Genomic DNA, 13,750 nt, shown 5'->3' with positions numbered 1-13,750 from the left:
GTCAACATTTTTTGTTTCTCTGATGAAAACTGACCCACTCCCTGCCTCAAACCAAACCTGTCACTAATAATTGTCAACAACTTAATTTTCTGTTTTTGGCCAAGATATTGATTTAAAAAAAACATTGAAATTGGATTCAGGATTGTTAGCAAGAATTTTTGGCAAACAAAGTTGTTAAATGACAATCTAAATGGCAACACAGTACTGCTTTCATGCTTGGCTCACCCCCCAGCCTGCTGGTCCAACAGCTGCAGTAGAGGAGGAGATAGGTGGAAAACTGCAGGACCCCAAAATCCACCTCTTGGGGTGCAGAGTGGCAACAGCAGCAGCAAACCCTCAGGTCCAATCACACGCCAATGGGCACCGCCGCCAGCCCAACAGACCATGGTGAAGTTAGCACAGCATCTGATCTCAGGGATGGGGCACCCATGGAGCCACAGCAGCTCATCCTGCCCTGTGCAGCTCCCCCCGGATGAGATGGATCGCTGGCAGCTGCCAGCCCGGGGGAGAGGCGCTCCCCAGCTAGAGTGATAGATCCAGATGTCCTGATTTTATAGGGCCAGTCCCGATATTTGGGGCTTTGTCTTATATTGGCACCAATTACCCCCACCTAGAGTGACCAGACAGAAAGTGTGTAAAATCAGGACAGGGATGGGTGGGGGTGGGGGTGGGGGGGGAAAAGGAGCCTATATAAGAAAAAGACCCCAAAATTGGGACTGTCCCTATAAAATAGGGATATCTGCTCACCCTACTGTTGCTAAAAACAAAGAAAGAACAAAACCAGGGAGTGAAAACAAGGAGGCTGGGAAACTAGGACTCTTATCAGTTCTTCGAAGGAGCTGCCCGAACACAGCACATCTGGTACTATGCCAGGAATGCAGCTTCTCTTTTATCTCACTTTTTCCCAGCGCTTGTGAGACATGCTGCTGCTTCTCAGTGTTTTCCACTCAGGGATTACCCACAAACCTCTGTTAGCCTGACTTTGGTCAGGTTGGCATACCTGGTTTTGTCTGCTATATCTTTATTCAGGCCTAACACTACTCCAATCCCCTATCCTGATTTTTCACACATCTGGCTAACCCCAGCCAAGCCCTGTGTGACATTCCAATCCTGGGTGCCTGCCGAGGAAGTGAGTTACTTTCACTTTCATTCCTCAGCAGGCAGGCAGCCTCCCCTCCTCCCCCAGCACCTCACTCAACCCAGCCCTGACGGAGGGGAGGGAGGAGAGAGAGAGGGGTGCTCCTGGGGAGGAGGGAGAAAGGAGGGAGTGCTCCATGGGGCGGGGGGGAGAAGAATGGATGTTATGGGGGACAACAAAGGATACTGGTTCCAGAGCCACAGAGCCTGCCTCACCTCACCTGACCTCAGCCGGGGGAAAGAGTCACACTCACAGGTGAGCTCCTTTCCCAACCCCCGTCCCCCCCTTCCCAGAGACCCCAGCAGCCAATCCCATTCCTCAGACTGTGCTGCATTGGGCTCTCTCTGGGACCCAGCAGCCCTGCTTCTCCACTGTCTGGGCTGCCTGCAGAGTGGTGCCCCCAGGCAGAGTGAGGCCCTACGCGGCTGCCTATTCTGCCTGTACCTAAGGACGGCCCTGGGGATGGGCGCCGTCATGCACGTGTGCAGAGTGTCGGTGTAGCCGGCAGCACAAGAGAAAAGAGGACTCCCAGGCTGGGTAAAATGAATGCCTGAAGGGAAAACTCTGGCAGGAACTGCCCCGTTCCCGAGGGCCAGGCAGCATCGGACGCTGAATCGCTGAGGCGGTGCGAACCGGGTGGCTGTATTTGTAACTTGGGAGTGGGGCTTGACAGGATTTCTCTACGCTTGGGTAACCAGAACCTTAACTGTAACTAGAATAAAAGTGGTAACACAGACTAGCCCATAGAGCCATGACCGTCTGGGTGGGCTTTGTGCAGCCCTAAATGTGTAGTGAGCAGCAGAGGGGACTTTCACCCCAAGGAGCTCGCAGCTGTAGCCACCCAAGCCAAACCCATGCTGGCGTAGAGACAGCTTCACTTTAACGAAAATAAACAACTACAGCAGGAAATGGCAGAGAACCAGGGGGAGCCACCTCCTGCCTGCCGTTTACACTGGGTGAAATCTGGAGTGACTCTGGAGCTCACACAGATACTGGGGTAACCTAGGAGGAAACGCAGCCTGCTTCTCTCCAAAGGGATGCGGCTGGGAGGGGAGTTGGGAGGGACACACGCCCCCCCCTGCCCGCCGCCCGGCTGCAGGGAAGGTGAAAGCTTTCATTCTGCAACCAGCAATTTCTCCCTCGGTGCCCGCCTTGCTCCAGCGTGGGAGGGGCGGTGAATGCGCTCTGTCTCCCTGACCCAACGCCGTTGGGCTCTGACCCCGACCCTGGCAGGGCGCTGGGCCTTGCCCCCAGAGCCAGGAAAGCTGAGATTTGCTAGAGTGCAGGAGGGTTAATTATTTCCCTGCAGATAGCAGAGGCTGCAGTCCCAGCGTGGGGGAGGGTGTTCGTTTGCACCCAGAGCAGGGTCCAATTCTGATCCTGACCCTCATGCAGCCCACATGCCCCAGCCCACAGAACTGGCCAAAAGAGGTGAGTGGCTGGGCTGAAGTCACTTGTACTTCAGGGCATCAGCCTCTAACTCTGGGGGTCAGGAGGACACGGTCCCGGAGCTGCCAGTAGGATTCCTAGGGATGAATCCAGCGTAGGTCCCTTCAGTAGGAAATCTGTCCCAGCTCCCGGCCCCGCTCTGCTCCAGCAGGGCTGATCCTGTGCCGTCAGCACCGGGCATGGGCCAAAATCTAGGGCAGAGTGTGACGGTGGGAGCCAGCTAAGGTCACTCAATCAGGGTGAACTACAAACAAAAACGGGGCAGACAAAGCCTAAACGCTGGTGAATATTCTAACTTAGATTTACTAACCAGCACAGAACAGCTTCTATAGTACCTCACTGGTTACTCAGAAGTCCAAACACTGCAGTTTCCTTAAAGTGCCCAGCCTCAGGCCTCCATCCAGACACACACATCAGATATGATGATGATTCCTGAAAATCTTATCTCATCATATAAAAGAAAAGGTTCTTCCAATCCCAAAGGATCAGCCACATACCCAGGTTCAATTTTAACTTAGATCTTACCCAAAATACACACTATTAGCCAATTTTTATAAACTAAGCTAAAATTTATTAAAAAAGTAAAGAGAGCGAGTGTTGGTTAAAAGATCAATATACAGACAGATTTGAATTCAATTCTTGAGGTTCAGACACAGCAGAGATGATCTTCTAGTTGCCGAAAGTCCTTTCAGAACTAGTCCAGAGGTTACAGTCCAATGTCCATATTCAGGGTGACTCCAGTTAGTGACTGGGGATCTCAATCCTTGTGGCTTAAGGTTTCCCCCTCTTGAAACCCAAAGCAGATCTGAGATGAAGCAGGATCGTGTCCCAGGGGGCTTATACATTTCCTGCAGCCTTTAGGCCTGAGAAAACAATAGGCTTAACTCAGGTCAGTCTGAGTTAATTAACACTTTCTGGCTCTATATTCAATGAAATATTATTTTACACTTATGACGTCACACAGGGCACTTACCCGTTTGTTTCCAGGACGCCCTCTCCCCCCCGCCCATTTGGGTCCCCTCTCAGTGACCAGGAGGAAGCAGCTTCCACAAGGATATCAGAACTGGGGGGCTCTTGTGTCGGGTCCTGGTGGGATCTTTCCTGGGTGACCCCCCAGGGCTTTGCCACCCAGTGACGAGGACAGTGCCAGCCCAGGAAATAGCATCGCTTGGCAGCCAGTCCCTCTCAAGCTGCCCAGCCCCACTGCTGGGGTCCTGGGGCAGCTGGTGGGTTCGGAGCTGGAAGCTGCAGCCAACAAATGCAGCACCGCTTCCCTGGCAGGCTAGAACCAGCCACTTTAAATCCCAGGCAGGACTCTGCCCAAGCCCAGGGGTCGGCAGCCTTTCAGAAGCGGTGGCCGAGTCTTCACTTACTCGCTTTAGCGGAGGGTTTCACAGGCCGGTCGTACATTGTAACGTTTGTTAGAAGTTTCTATAAGTCTGTATCAGGGGTTGGCAACCTACGGCATGTGAGCAGATTTTCAGTGGCACGTTGCTGCCAGCCAGGATCCTGGCCCCACTCAGTCCCCCACCCCCACCGCTCTCTCCTGCGGGGGCAGGAGGCAGAAGCTTGGTCCTTCTAGCAGCCAACCTCACTCCTCCCCCACGTGCTGCCTTCCTGCGCCTCCCTCTCTCCTGCCCTGTGCCCATCAGCTGACAGACCTTGTGAGGGGAAGCCCAGCTCGCTGCACAGGGCAGGAGGCAGAGAAGAGGTAGGGACCGACGGGGCCCTGGGGAAAGGGGTGGAATTGGGCATATCCCCTCCAGCCCCCTGCCGCGATGAGCCGCTCATGGCAGGGGGCTGGGCGCACCCCCACAAGCCGAGCACCCCGTAAACTTTCCCCTCCTGTTGGCTTTTAAACAACCCCCTCCTGGATCCTGGACAGCCCCTGGGAGCGAGACTCAGTTTCTCGCTGTCACCCCTTCCCCGGGTTTTTTTTTCCCTTGCCCTCTTTGGTGCCATTTTCTTCCCATCACTTTCCTCTTGCCTAACCCGCGTCGGGTTTAGCCAGTGTATTTTCCAGTGTTGGACCAGATCTCCGAGCGACCGATCAGACCGGGCTTTTCTCCAGCCACCAGGCTCTGAGGGTTCTCTCACTGCGCTTTTCTCTCTCCCTTTTTGGTGTGTCTGTCTGGTTCGGCCCTCCAGGAAATGGGTTTGAACATTAAGAACCCCTGCAGCTGCACCCCATCTCAACTAACCCCCCCACCCCCAAAGGACTGGCAGTAGCAGGTTTACTGCCATCTAAAAATACCATCAGACGGGGTAAAGGGAGATGGTTGAAAGGAAAAACCTGGTGTAACCCTTTGCATTTCAAAGTGTCAAAGTTAGAATCAGGACTCACAATTTGTCAGACCACTCTGTTTATTAGCGCAGCACTCCGCCAATAACATTCAGAATATGTGAGTGAGCATGCAAGGCCCAAACAGTCTTATTTATACAGATAAAAGAGCGGGAATTAGACAAAGGGACAAAGAAATCAAAACAGTAAAATTCACCTGGGGCACAGCATGCATATCCTATTTCCTTACTAACTGTTATCGATCTAAGGCTAATGCTTCACCAATTGCCCTTAAACGGTGCAATTGTTCTATGTTAATGTCTGTATTCCTGACACCTGGTTGCAACATTCCAACAACTTTGCTTAAAGGTACAGACAACATTTCTTTAATCCTTTCTATTCTTACTATATAATTCATTCTATTTTCACAATCCCTCCTTTTGGTCAGGCGTACGCCATGACCAACCCTTACTGAGTTCCACAAATTAACCGTTCCTTATCTCTTAGTTCATCAGCGATATTCAAAATCATCATATTAGCACTCTGTTTTGGGGCAGCAATCTGGGTGACACAATTCTGGATACAACAGGAGATTAACTGAAAGCATACAAAAATCACTAAGATTCCAAACAGGATAGTTAGGGCTCCCTGAAACAACCAGTTTCCTATGCCAGAGAAATTGAACAGGTTACTTAGCCATTTCCATAAAGAACTCAGCTCTTCATGGGGAAGATATGCGATTTGTTCTAAGTGGCTAGCGTGATCTATTACCTCTTTGGTATTGTCAGGTATAAACACACAACATTCTTTTCCAATGAGAGCACAGGTCCCTCCTTTGGCCGCCAGCACTATGTCTAATGCTTGACGGTTTTGGAGGGCAACCTGTCTGATCACCCCTGTTTCTTTGGCCAGGGTTTAAACTTTCTCCGGTTTCATTTGCCATTATTTCAACCACTGCTTGTAACCTTAGGAATCTTTTTGTGTGGTGTATTACTCCCCCAAGTGGGATAAAGGAACTGCCAATAGCCTCTTCCCAGGTGTCATTACTGTGCCATATTGTGTTAAATGGACAAGGTCCTCCAGTGAGGTCTGGGGAATTGAGTAGGATAGCCAGGACAGGAACACCAGTTTGAGAGTGGGCTGGGATGTGGCTGCAGACCCAGCATTTAGAAATAATAAGGGTCTGAGCTATCCACACTTGCTGCTGGATAAAAGAATTGTCATTGTGGACTCCCCAGACGTTAAGACACTAGCAGCCGAAGAACAGGCACCACCAGAGGCGCAAGTTGGAGGCAGGGCCCTTCTGGTTCTGACAACCTCAACTGAGGGAACTGCAGTCACAGTTTTATGTCCACCAGGCAGCAGATGCTAGGCTCACTACTGCTTCTTCTTGGGCCTTGCTTTATGTAGTCATCTGCTTCTGGCAACCCTTACGAGAGCGTAGATTGTAAGGTATTGCAGGCTGTTCCTCTACATCTTCTTCTGGAGTCAAAAAAATTGACTCTGCGTGGTCCTGAGGTGGTGGTTGGTTCACTGGGGTGGTGCATTCTTACACTGCGAAGCATGTATCCACTCTAAGATGCCAGCCGTCCCTTGACTCTGGCTATAACAATGGCCTTCACACTTTATCTTTTCCTGATGCATACATTCCTCATTCACACAAATAGCTTGAGAATACAAACAGTAGTATTTTATATCGAACAAAAAAAGCATTGCAAATCAAACCTTGCTAAGTTTTACAATTGATAAGACAATGTACATTGCGACCCAGGCCTTCAATGTTTCTCTAATTTACTTAACAGATACAATAGAGAATCCTGTCTCTTACTATCTAAATTTTAAAACAAAGAGTTAGAGGGGGCCCAATTTGTAATGCGTATGGGAAAACGGAATCTTATAGTCCCAGAGGGTCATTTATTTCTGCTATTTAAAAAAAGTGGCTAGCAGGATGAAATCAAATTATACTTTAATTCTTATGGGACATTATAAAATCCTGCTCCTACATATCCCCCTTTTGACACTAAGATTATTAATCACCAGTGTCACTTCTTATTTAATCCATGTAATAGAATATACTGGGAGATGATTTGGGCCTGTGGCTTTAGCTTTGCACACATTTGTTTTATCCACCAGCACATTGTAAACATTTCAATTACACACATACAATTTAAAACCAAAAACACAATTAGGGGTAGTAACATTAGTATGCCAGTAGTTGTGGGAAACCATCCAGAAAATATGTTATACCAATGGTAAGCTATGATGTTTTTCTGTAGTGGCAATTCTTAACATGTCCCCATTTGTGTGTATAATATGAATGGTCCAGTAGGTTGCTAACACTTTTCCCCAAGAATTAACACATACACGTAGCCCATTATACAGTACTTTGGATTATCTGAAAGACAAAAATAACATTTTTCTATCCCTTTTGGGGTGGCATTGATTATTACTTAAAAGATTCCTTTCTTTTACAAATACCCTTGCTGATTGCAGGCAAAACAGAGGAATTACCCCATATTTTCCTGTGTTTTTTTTTTTCTATAGGCAGGCCGGGTTTTAATGGGCTTCTACTTTTTAAGGGTTATGCGGAAATTATTCCACTGTTTAGTTATTAAATTCATGAGGTGGTGTACCTGAAGTTTTCCTCTTATATAGCAGACCAAGTTTGTAATGTTTTTCCTGCTGTGTTAAACTTTAAGTTTATTCACAGATAATAGCTGAGAAGCATCATTACCATATTACTTTAAAGGATTTTTACAAAAATCATACACTCTAACTTGTTACAGGGGTACCTACTAACATTAAATTTATTTCAATGTTTAATATTAACAATAACATTAGCATCAAATCTATTAAAGGTATCTTGTTATACCATGCCTTTTATGTAGGCAATTTGTTTGCTGACCAGGTATGTTATTTATTTGCAGCTTCTTTTGTGCTGGCAGTTTTCACCTTTCTTTATCAGTTAGGTAATTTGCATCAACACAGGCTTGGCTTTTGGATTCAAAGCCATCAGCAGAGCTCAGAGACTCTACAACTCTTAACACACGGGGATCTGAAAAAGAAAAAGAAAAAAACAGCCTATTGCGGCTCTTTTTGGAGCCCTAATAGGATTTTAATTCAGCAGCATGTTTCATTTGCATTTCTTTTACCCCTTTTTACAATATACACCGCACATGTCTGAGGGAAAATGCACATTCCTTGTATACTATAACTTTTTAAAAACATTAGCCATATCAATTTTTACATAAGGTGTAACTGTTTCTTTTGTTCTTACAGAGTTTTCATGTATCCTTATCAAAGTGACAGTCTGATTCCACAGAGCCATTTTAAGGCTCAGTGTTTTAACATTGCTTCTTTTTGTTTTGTGCACCTCATCTCTGCTGTTACTTCAGAGGGTCACTGTTAATTTCTTATTCTTTCACTACAGCTCTTATCTGCTATTGTTACAAAAAAACCAAACCAAACAAACAAACAGACTCCAGACCGGTTCTCCTGATTTTGACTGCCCTATTGCAGCCATGACTTAGTCTTTATTTAAAAATATTTTAATTTTTGTAAAGAATGAAGTTACCCCTTAAGGGTTAAATGCTAAATCCCAAAGTCAAACAACACTAATTGCCTGAGTCTTGCAAAAAGGTCCGTCAGTTTTGCAACTTTGAATTAGAGTCAAATGAATTTGTAGTGGCATTAAAAACAAAAACAAAATCAATTTATCTTACCCTTAGAAAACAGGAGTTTTACAAACCAGATGTGCTGGTTTAGATTCTTAGAACTTTACATATTTTCACAGACAAATAGATACATACACTTTTTTTTTCCTTAACATTTCTTTATACTACTTTGTTTTTACATAGCTGTATATATATTTGGATGATTTACAGGCATTCTTCTGGAAAAAGGGCCCATTTTCCCTTCAGAATGGCTGCAAAGAAACCAAGAATTCTCTCTTTAACATGGTCCTTTTTAACATTTTCCACAAAGTTTAACTGCTTAATTCTCTCCAGCCTCTGTAGAGTTAACTTTTCACTCTCTTCCCTTAAATCACTTGTTTATGTCCCAAAATGACACCTTTATCACCTCAGATTTCACCATTTTAAGTATTGTTCCAGGGATTCATGCCTGCACTTACTGCTTTTCTTACTCCTGACACTATGCCCTTATCAGAGGGTAGCTGTGTTAGTCTGGATCTGTAAAAGCAGCAAAGAATCCTGTGGCACCTTATAGACTAACAGACGTTTTGGAGCATGAGCTTTCGTGGGTGCATACCCACTTCCTCAGATGCATGTAATGGAAATATCCAGGGGCAGGTATATATATGTGTGCTATCAAGCAAGCTAGAGATAACGAGGTCAGTTCAATCAGGGAGGATGAGGCCCTGTTCTAGCAGATGAGGTGTGAAAACCAAGAGAGGAGAAACTGGTTCTGTAATTGGCAAGCCATTCACAGTCTTTGTTCAATCCTGAGCTGATGGTGTCAAATTTGACTCCATCAGCTCAGGATTGAACAAAGACTGTGAACCAGTTTCTCCTCTCTTGGTTTTCACACCTCATCTGCTAGAACAGGGCCTCATCCTCCCTGATTGAACTGACCTCGTTATCTCTAGCTTGCTTGCTAGCACACATATATATACCTGCCCCTGGATATTTCCATTACATGCATCTGAGGAAGTGGGTATTCACCCACAAAAGCTCATACTCCAAAACGTCTGTTAGTCTATAAGGTGCCACAGGATTCTTTGCTGCTTTTACTATGCCCTTAGGGCTTCCAACCTATTTTTCAGTTTCTTTATCTGTTGCTTGCCTGCTTTTCTGGGCCCGATCCTGCTTTTTTTCCCCAATGAACCGTTTGTGAGTGCTATTGTGGTCACTTCACAATTTTGAAAGAAGTGTTCAAGGAAAGGGACCAGGAAGGGTGGGGGCTAGTTGAGGAGTCCCCCCTCTTGCTGAATTGGTAGTGGAACACTAACGAATCAGTTTCTGAGGCAGACAAAGGGGAGCAGAGCAAGGAGTTTTTTGTCCTTTTTACAATGAGATGGGAGTATGAAGGGGGTTGGATCGATCCGAGGTTTGGAGAACGGGGTAAAGGGGAGCGCTTGGTCTGGTGGTGGGAGAGGAGGCTTTTAATAAAGCTTTTAACTTATTATTTGAATAATTGAGAGAGGCCAGTTTTGATTTTGTCCACCTATGATTTGCTTCTTCCCACCACTGCATGAAACAATTAACCTCTCCTTTAGCCAATTTAGTTTTAGGTTGGCCGAGTTTGTCCTTTAAGACGTCCACTCAGTCTTTGTTCCAAGATTTTAACAGTGGCCACTGAGTTTTGGGATCCCCCTGAGTTAGTCTAGACCATTTTCCCAGAAATTTACAGGAGTCTGGACCCTTTTTACAGGAGTCTGGACCCATCCTAAATAGATAAAATGAGCCGGCGTTCATTTAGGGAACTGTCCCGACTTAGACGTCTGGTTACGGGTACAGGAGGACTTCACACACCAATCACACAAGAAGGAAATTTGGGTTCATCAGTGCGATGCCCAGTGCAACACACAAAAGGAGCCCACAGACTACTGCCTCAATTGCCCTTGCTTTCACACTAGGGGTTTTACTCAAAGTGCAGTGCGGCTGCGATTGTGCAGATTCCACTCACTCAGACTGCGGGGACAGGAACGCCATGGTCGGCCGATCCCCAGACAGAGACGGCACCCAGACTCAAACACTCCACAAGAGGACAGATAGACACAGAGACAGGACAGTCCTCAGTCCGGACAAAACACAGAAATAATTACCTGACCAGATTCCTGATGTCAGATCCCGGGATCCCTACCAGAACAGAGTGGGAACCAACAGGTTCGATGGCGTAGACCTCACTGTGGCTGTGCGTCTTTCCACTTTAGTGGAGGACCGCTCGGGCCAAATGCCCAGGTGCCGGCTGCCACGGTCATCCCACAAAAACAGTCAGGAATCACACAGCCCCAGTGAAGACGGTTGCCATCTCGGTGGAAACTCCAAATTAAAAAAGTTAGAATCGGGACTCACAATTTGTCAGACCACTCTGTTTATTAGCGCAGCGCTCCGCCAATAACATTCAGAATATGTGAGTGAGCATGCAAGGCCCAAACAGTCTTATTTATACAGATAAAAGAGCGGGAATTAGACAAAGGGACAAAGAAATCAAAATAGTAAAATTCACCTGGGGCACAGCATGCATATCCTATTTCCTTACAAACTGTTATCGATCTAAGGCTAATGCTTCACCAATTGCCCTTAAACGGTGTAATTGTTCCATGTTAATGTCTGTATTCCTGACACCTGGTTGCAACATTCCAACAACTTTGCTTAAAGGTACAGACAGCATTTCTTTAATCCTTTCTATTCTTACCATATAATTCATTCTACTTTCACAAAAGGTTGCACTGATTCGTCCCTTGTTTTCTCCCCATGTCTTGAATAAATAGTTAAGATTCTTAATGGGGTCTCAGCAGCTGAGAACCCCCAGCTAACGTTGACTATTTAGCACTGTCCCGCTGCAGGATCACGTTGAGAGCAGGGGCTGTTTAACTCCATCCACAGTCAAACAAGCCGCCCCCCAGAGTCCGCCTGTGAGGATGTGGCTGTACCTGGCCGCCCTGCTGGGGCTGTACTTCCTGCGCCGATGGTACCGGGAGCGGCAGAGTGTCGAGGGCCTCCCGGAGAAATACGTCCTGATCACCGGCTGCGACTCCGGCTTCGGGAACCTGCTGGCCAAGCAGCTGGACACGCGGGGCCTGCGGGTGCTGGCGGCTTGTCTCACCGAGCAGGGCGCGAAGCAGCTGAGGAAGGCGACGTCGGAGCGGCTGCAGACGGTGATCCTGGACGTCACCCGCACCGACAGCATCGCCGCGGCCACCGCCTGGGTGAAGGAACGAGTGGGGGACAAAGGTGCAGCTTGGACGAGATGCTGGTGGTTATTGCACGGGGCTGGGACTGGGTCTGTGTCCTGCCCACTCTGCCTGAGGTCTCGGGAGCCTCGAGTGTGCATTAATGCCCTGCCTATCCTTCGCCCGAGGCTGCAGAGGGGCCGGGGGGCGGGGGCAGCAGCTGGCACAATCCCCATGTTGCAAAGTCGTGCTGGCAAAGTGCATCCTCATGGGGGCGGGTTTTCCCTGCCAGAGCTGGGTGGGGAATTTCCCACACTCCCCCCAAAACTCCCCTAAGGAGACAGGCAGGTCTGGGCACAGCGGCAGGCCAGATGGGCTTTCAGAGCTTGTGTTGTGCTCAGCTGGGGTGGCCCAGCCCCATGTGTCCCAGCTTTGCTGCCCCTCGCTACCTGCCGCCATCCACCTCCTTCCCTGCCCCCCCAGTATCACAGCGAGGCAGGCGGCCGTGCTGTCATGCTGGGACTGAGAAGCAGGTCACGTTGGCCTGGCCCAGGACACCAGTGACTGGAGCAGCCCTGGGGCTCTGTAGCAGGGAAGGGCGGGAGGGGATATAGGGCCTGATTCTCTGAGCACCTGGGCCAGAGGGGACTGGGAGACAAGCCACCCCCAAAGCCTTCTGTCCCCTTTGCCCAGGGCTCTGGGGCCTGGTGAACAACGCGGGGATCGCAGTCCCCACGGCCCCGAACGAGTGGTTGACCAAGGACGACTTCGTCAAGGTGCTGGATGTGAACCTGATCGGCCTGATCGAGGTGACCCTCAGCTTCCTGCCCCTGGTGAAGCGAGCCAGGGGCCGGGTCGTCAACGTGGCCAGCACGATGGGGCGCGTGGCCATGACTGGAGGGGGCTATTGCCTGTCCAAGTACGGGGTGGAGGCGTTCTCTGACAGTCTCCGGTGAGAGCCATTAATAGGCGCGTCCGCACTCGTGTCCTCATCAGGATCGGGTTTGGCCCAAGAACCTCGGGGCTCTGGGAGGGTCGGCAAAGCTCTGCCTACGTAGAGCAACCCTTACTGGTCTCCAAATTCCCCCACCACACACTGTGCGTCTGGGACCACCCCATAACCAGACACTCCCCCGTCTCTGCCTCCCAGCACCTTCCCTCACTCCCTTTGCATCCAGCCTTCCCAACTCCATGTGGGGGGGGGTCCTGTGCCTTGGTGGGGGCTTCCGTGGTCACGTCGTTTTTCCGTTCCAGGCGGGAGCTCCTCCCTTTTGGGGTCAAGGTCTGCATCATAGAGCCGGGCGCCTTCATGACGCAGATCATAAATACCCAGCTCTTGCAAAACATGGTGAAGGAGGTGTGGGGCCGGGTCCCCTCCGAGATCAAAGAGTCGTACGGACAGCGCTACTTCGACGCCTGTGAGTCCGAGGGGGTGAACGGGCCGGGGCTGGATTCTCCGGGGGGGATTGTAGCCGGATGAGGGCAGGGAATAAACTGAGCCCCGCTGATGCTTGGGTCACGCTGCGCTGCGGCCGGGGTGGGGCTGGACCTTTCTATTCCAAAGCCCGGGGGTCTCTTCTCCAAAACCTCAATTGGGCCCAACGGCCCCCATGGCTTTGAATACGCGGCCAGTGGCAGAGGAAGGGCTGCAGTCTGGTTTCCCAGGGCCAGGCTCATCCTTGCAGGACTGGCTCCTCCCTCGTGCGCTGCCACGCACCAGGTGCAACACAGGATCCCGCGCTGATCTGGTAGCAATCCGGTGGCACCCCATAGCTCCGAAATCCTGGGATCTATTTCTGCTTTGACAGTGGGCTGTCCGGTGGCTCGAACCACGGTGGCCCTAGAAACTCCGGACCGTTTCCCCTTCGTTCGGCTCCCGTTTTGAAGCTGGAAGGTCTGATTTCAGTCTCTGCGACCACTTCGAAGTGGGGGTGGGGGGACTCACACGCTCCCTTCTCCCTCCCTGCCCCGGGCCTGACTTCGGCCTCGTTTGTATTTCCACATGCAGATTACGAGCGATCCCCAC

At 49.3% G+C, this 13,750-nt stretch overlaps 2 protein-coding genes across 3 annotated transcripts in view; one reads left to right on the top strand and one right to left on the bottom strand.

Moving 5' to 3' along the window:
- ZBTB39 (zinc finger and BTB domain containing 39) overlaps nt 1-13,750 on the bottom strand; it is a 99,638-nt gene that overhangs the window by 10,199 nt on the left and 75,689 nt on the right. The gene's annotated exons all lie outside the window — the stretch shown is intronic.
- Nucleotides 1-13,750, top strand: part of LOC127035609 (retinol dehydrogenase 7-like) — a 45,254-nt gene that overhangs the window by 4,573 nt on the left and 26,931 nt on the right. The window contains exons 2-4 of one of the 2 annotated variants that reach the window (XM_050925662.1): nt 11,458-11,785; nt 12,418-12,676; nt 12,979-13,142. In XM_050925662.1, coding sequence (XP_050781619.1) covers nt 11,473-11,785; nt 12,418-12,676; nt 12,979-13,142 — 736 coding nt within the window. In that variant the 5' untranslated portion in view covers nt 11,458-11,472. Of the gene's footprint in view, nt 1-1,185; nt 1,394-11,457; nt 11,786-12,417; nt 12,677-12,978; nt 13,143-13,750 lie in introns of those variants that run through there. The other variant, XM_050925658.1, reaches the window with a different exon arrangement.

The sequence above is a fragment of the Gopherus flavomarginatus genome, chromosome 16 (genome assembly GCF_025201925.1).
Source record: "Gopherus flavomarginatus isolate rGopFla2 chromosome 16, rGopFla2.mat.asm, whole genome shotgun sequence".
In the NCBI taxonomy this organism is placed as follows: Eukaryota; Metazoa; Chordata; order Testudines; family Testudinidae; genus Gopherus; species Gopherus flavomarginatus.
The sequence above is the reverse complement of the archived record's forward strand: the minus strand, read 5'-3'. Positions and strand labels throughout refer to the sequence as shown.